General features: G+C 51.3%; 1 protein-coding gene across 1 annotated transcript; it reads right to left on the reverse strand.

Moving 5' to 3' along the window:
- Window positions 1–282: 282 nt before the first annotated feature.
- On the reverse strand, window positions 283–2,868 carry LOC132232891 (ubiquinol-cytochrome-c reductase complex assembly factor 4). Its single transcript, XM_059692617.1, has 2 exons — window positions 2,725–2,868; window positions 283–2,649 (listed from the first exon to the last, which is right to left on the reverse strand). The coding sequence occupies exons 1-2, from the start codon at window positions 2,754–2,756 to the stop codon at window positions 2,274–2,276; spliced, it is 408 nt and encodes a 135-aa protein (XP_059548600.1). The 5' UTR covers window positions 2,757–2,868; the 3' UTR covers window positions 283–2,273.
- Window positions 2,869–4,056: the final 1,188 nt, after the last annotated feature.

The following is a 4,056-nucleotide window of genomic DNA, read 5'->3' on the forward strand; positions in this document are numbered from 1 at the left end:
TTTTTTTCTGCAGGAGCTAGTAAGAGTAAATTAAGAGTTTGAGTGTGAATGCCTGTTGCTCAAACAAGAGTTCACAACTGTCGGGCCAATGTGGCTCAGTGGTTGAGGGTCAACCTATGAATCAGGTCACCCTTGGATTCCTGGTCAGGGCACATGCCCCCCTTTTGGCCTTGATCCCCAGCAGGAGGCAGCCAATCAATGATTCTCATCATTGATGTTTCTCTCTCTTCCTTCTTCTTCCTCTCTGAAATGAATACATAATTAATTAAAAAAAAAAAAAAAAAAAAAAGAGGCCCTGGCCAGTGTGGCTCCAGGCTGGAACATCTCCCCAAGGACCAAAGGGTCTCAGGTTTGATTCCCGGTCAAGAGCTCATACCTGGGTTGCAGGTATGTTCCTCAGCCCTGGTCGGGGCATGTGCAGGAGGCAATCAATTGATGTGTCTCTCTTACATCAATATTTCTCTCTCTCTCCTCAACTCCCTCCCTTCCACTCTAAAAATTAATTTTAAAAAATATCCTCCGGTAAGGATTAACAACAAAAAAAGAGTTCATAACCACAGTAGGCCAGAGGAAGGACATCTTAGTTCTTTGTTCCCACTAGGGACTAACAATGTAACTTGAGCTGATTAGGTCAATCTTTCCAAACCTTGGATTCTCCATCTTTTGTTGTTGTCATTAATCCTCACCGGAGGATATTTTTCCATTGATTTTTAGAGAGAGTGGAAAGGAGGAGTGAGACAGAAACATCGATATGAGAGAGAAACAAGGATTGGTTGCCTCTCGCATACACGCTGACCAGGGCTGAGGATCAAGCTTGCAACCGTAGTACGTGCCCTTGACCAAAATCAAACCTGGGATCCTTCAGTCTGTGGGCTGATGCTCTATCCATTGAGCCAAAACTAGGACTCTCCATCTTTAAAAAAATGCACCTACTGCCCTGGCCAGTGTGGTTTAGTTGGTTGGAGTGCCGTCCTGTAAACCAAAAGGTCGAGGGCTCAATTCCTGGTCAGGGCACATAACTGGGGTTATGGGTTCGATCCCCAGTCAGGGTGCATACAAGAGGCAATTGATTAATGCTTCTCTCTCTCTAAAATCAAGAAACATATCCTCAGGTGAGGATTACAATGAAAGAAAAAAGCACATACTTGTATGAGTCCCACCTCCCTGACAAGCATAATTTACCAAGGTGCACCAGGCATTTAGAGAACTTCAGCAAAGGCCTTGTGAGAAGCCCATATACTCATACAGCCTTTAAACTTCCTCGTGAAGGAAACCTCCAATTAACTTCAGCAGCATATACTAGTACATGCCACGGTAAAACCTTTCACTAGAAGCTTCCGTAAATAAGATCTTCCTTTTATGCATCTTGTATTTCAGAATTAAGCAGGATTCCTAAGTAGTACTTGAAAAACATAATTTAGGTACCTCAAATATTGTAATTTGTCAAAAGAAAAATTCATCGGTTTTATTTGATTCAGAAAGTTGTTGCCTTGATAAAAAAAAAAAAAAAAAAAAAAAAAGAAGAAGAAGAAGAAGAAGAAGAAGAAGAAAAAGAAAAACCCACAAAGGAGCCCTGCCAGTGTGGCTCTGCGTTGAGTAACCCAGGAGCAAAGAGGTCACCAGGACTGAGGTCAAGGCACATGCCAGTTTAGGGCTCAATCCCCAGTAGGGGGCGTGCACGGGGCAGCCATCCATGATTCTCTCTCTCATCATTGACTTCTCTCTCTCTCTCCCTTCTTCTAAAATCAATTTAAAAAGAAGGAATTGAAAAAGGACTAAAAGGCTCCCTTTGTTTAATGAGATGCAAAAGGGGGGGTTGGCTTAATTCCACATTAGCTAATTAACATTTATCAATGTGTTAGTTTGTAAAACTAACATCAATTTATACATACCACAATACATTGTAAAATAAAAAGCTTAACTCTTCTGAGTTATTCTGTCTCAGAAAGCAAACTAGATTACACTGGATTACAAGTGTCACCAGACTTGCTTTGGCAACATAATGTTGAACAAAATCACAAATCCAAAACCTTTCATATGGATCTAAAAAAAGTCTTTTGTGCATATTCGTTGGGCATCAAAGTATCAGGCCAAGAACTGGGTCCCGTCTGCTGACATTCTGCTCTCTCCTCCCCCGAGGGTCAGTGTGGCCAGGTGCGCCATCCAACCCTTCAGCCTGGGGACGCACAGAACCAGACAGAAACTATCAAACGCGACGTCAGACCTAAGGGCCGCTGCCTGGTCCCTCGCTGTCTGCCCCCGCCGGTGCCTCTTTAAGTTCTCTCTCCATAGGCAGCTGGAGTTCCAGGCTCCTCGGAGGGATCGCTGAGCTCCGGCTCCTCTTCCTCCAATACCTGTTTCAACCAGCGGTCCGTGCCGGTCTCGTCCCTAACGACGCACCAAATGAGCAGAATCACGAGGGACAGGCTTATGGGCAAGACCCTCCACCAGGGTCGCTGCTGCTCCTTTCCCAGGGAATGCTCCACCGTCCAACGGGACGGGTTGGCTTTGCTGGTGGAAAACGGAATGGGGCGGTCAGGATCGTCCTCTTCCTCGCCCTTGACTGCGAGGGTGGCCTGATCCCGGCCACCGGGCGGCGGATGCAGGCTTCGGGAAGCCCAGCGCACCAGCCTCAGCGCCCGGGCAGCCCTGGAAAAAAAAGAGCAGTGAGCTTGCCGCACGCTGCGCCCGTCCTCCGCCCCGCGGAGATCGAACAGAGCTCACCCAGCCGCCGGCGCACACAGCACACAGCTCATCACGACCTCCGCGCTGCACTCGGCTCTGCGTCGCGCGCCGCGCGCGTCAGTTCCGTCGCGCGAAACCGGAAACCAGACGCAGTTCCAGGTCTCCACTCACGACTACAGAACGTGGGACCACTTGCGCAACGGAACTGACGCATAGTCTCTCGGCGGCCACTTCCGTCGCAGGTCGGCTCGAGAAGCCGCGAGGGAATGATGGGAAATGTAGTTTTCTACCGGCCCGAAGAGGAGGTAGCCTGCGGGTTCCTAACTTGCGGTGCACGGATTGAGGCCAGCCGGCGGAGCGGGGTACTGGCGTCTTATTCCGACAAACGGGTTCCCTGGCGGGCAGGACCGCCCCAGATTGGCGCCCTGAGCCTGCACCCCTCGCGCTGTGCTGGCATAGTCCCTGGACGCTTCCTCGCTGCCTTGCGACGCCCCAGTTGGCTCTCCTCGTGGGACTTGGAGTCACAGGAGTCATCTTGTTCCCTCGATTAGTGTTCCCCACTAGGATCGAGTTCCGTGAGCACATAGCCTGCCCATGGGTTCCCCCCTGGCAGTGAGCACCCCTGCGCCCTGGGACCGCAGGCATCTGCACCCAAAGCTGCTCAGGTCCCAGGGCTGGCCAAACCGCTCTGCAAGACAAGCTTTACCGCGCAAGGCCATGATTCCCTCGCCCTACGCAGCAGGGCACACCTTGCCATCTTGCACTTGGACACATCCGCCTCTCCAGCCCAACGGAATCACGTTGCACGACGTAGCACCAACCCCTGAGGCTGCAGTGTGCTCCGGTTCACCTGGAGTCAGGCTGGGAGGGTGTCCTGCGGGGATCCCAGAGTTTCTGCTCTACCTGGTACCCCAGTTGGCTTCTTGGGAACGCTGCTGTTGTATTCTGCCCTCAAGGCAAACTGGCCCTGGCTCTGTCTGAGCCATCCTGTCTGAAGACCACATAGGGAGGGAGGTACAGGCATCATCACAGACTCTGTGGGGATGTGTGTGTGTGTGGGGCGGGGGGGGGGGGTCGGGGGGGCGGATGAGGGGGCTAACTTAGTGACAAAAATCAGGTCAGGAGGCCACCTTGTGGACTGTAATGTGCTGCCTCCCTAGCTCAGCCTCTTTGCCTCTGGAGCGCCCCTCACCTGCACCTTTTTTCTGGCAGAAGCACCAGACTCAAGACCAGTTTTGCACCCTCAGGAACTCTCCAGACACTAGAGCAAGGGTGGCGGGCTAGAGGTGTCCTGAACTCAGCAACATCTGGGAATGTTCCCCACCCCAGGAAACCTAGCTCCAGATGCTTGGCAGCAGTTCAGCTCCCCAC

Source organism: Myotis daubentonii, chromosome 4 (genome assembly GCF_963259705.1).
Source record: "Myotis daubentonii chromosome 4, mMyoDau2.1, whole genome shotgun sequence".
Classification (NCBI taxonomy): Eukaryota; Metazoa; Chordata; class Mammalia; order Chiroptera; family Vespertilionidae; genus Myotis; species Myotis daubentonii.

Excerpts from the sequence above, each read along its gene's own strand:
- LOC132232891 (XM_059692617.1), bottom strand. The coding sequence starts at position 2,756 with ATGAGCTGTGTGCTGTGTGCGCCGGCGGCTGG. Across the intron at positions 2,650-2,724 it reads CTGTGTGCGCCGGCGGCTGG|GGCTGCCCGGGCGCTGAGGC; the intron begins GTGAGCTCTGTT and ends TTTTTTTTCCAG.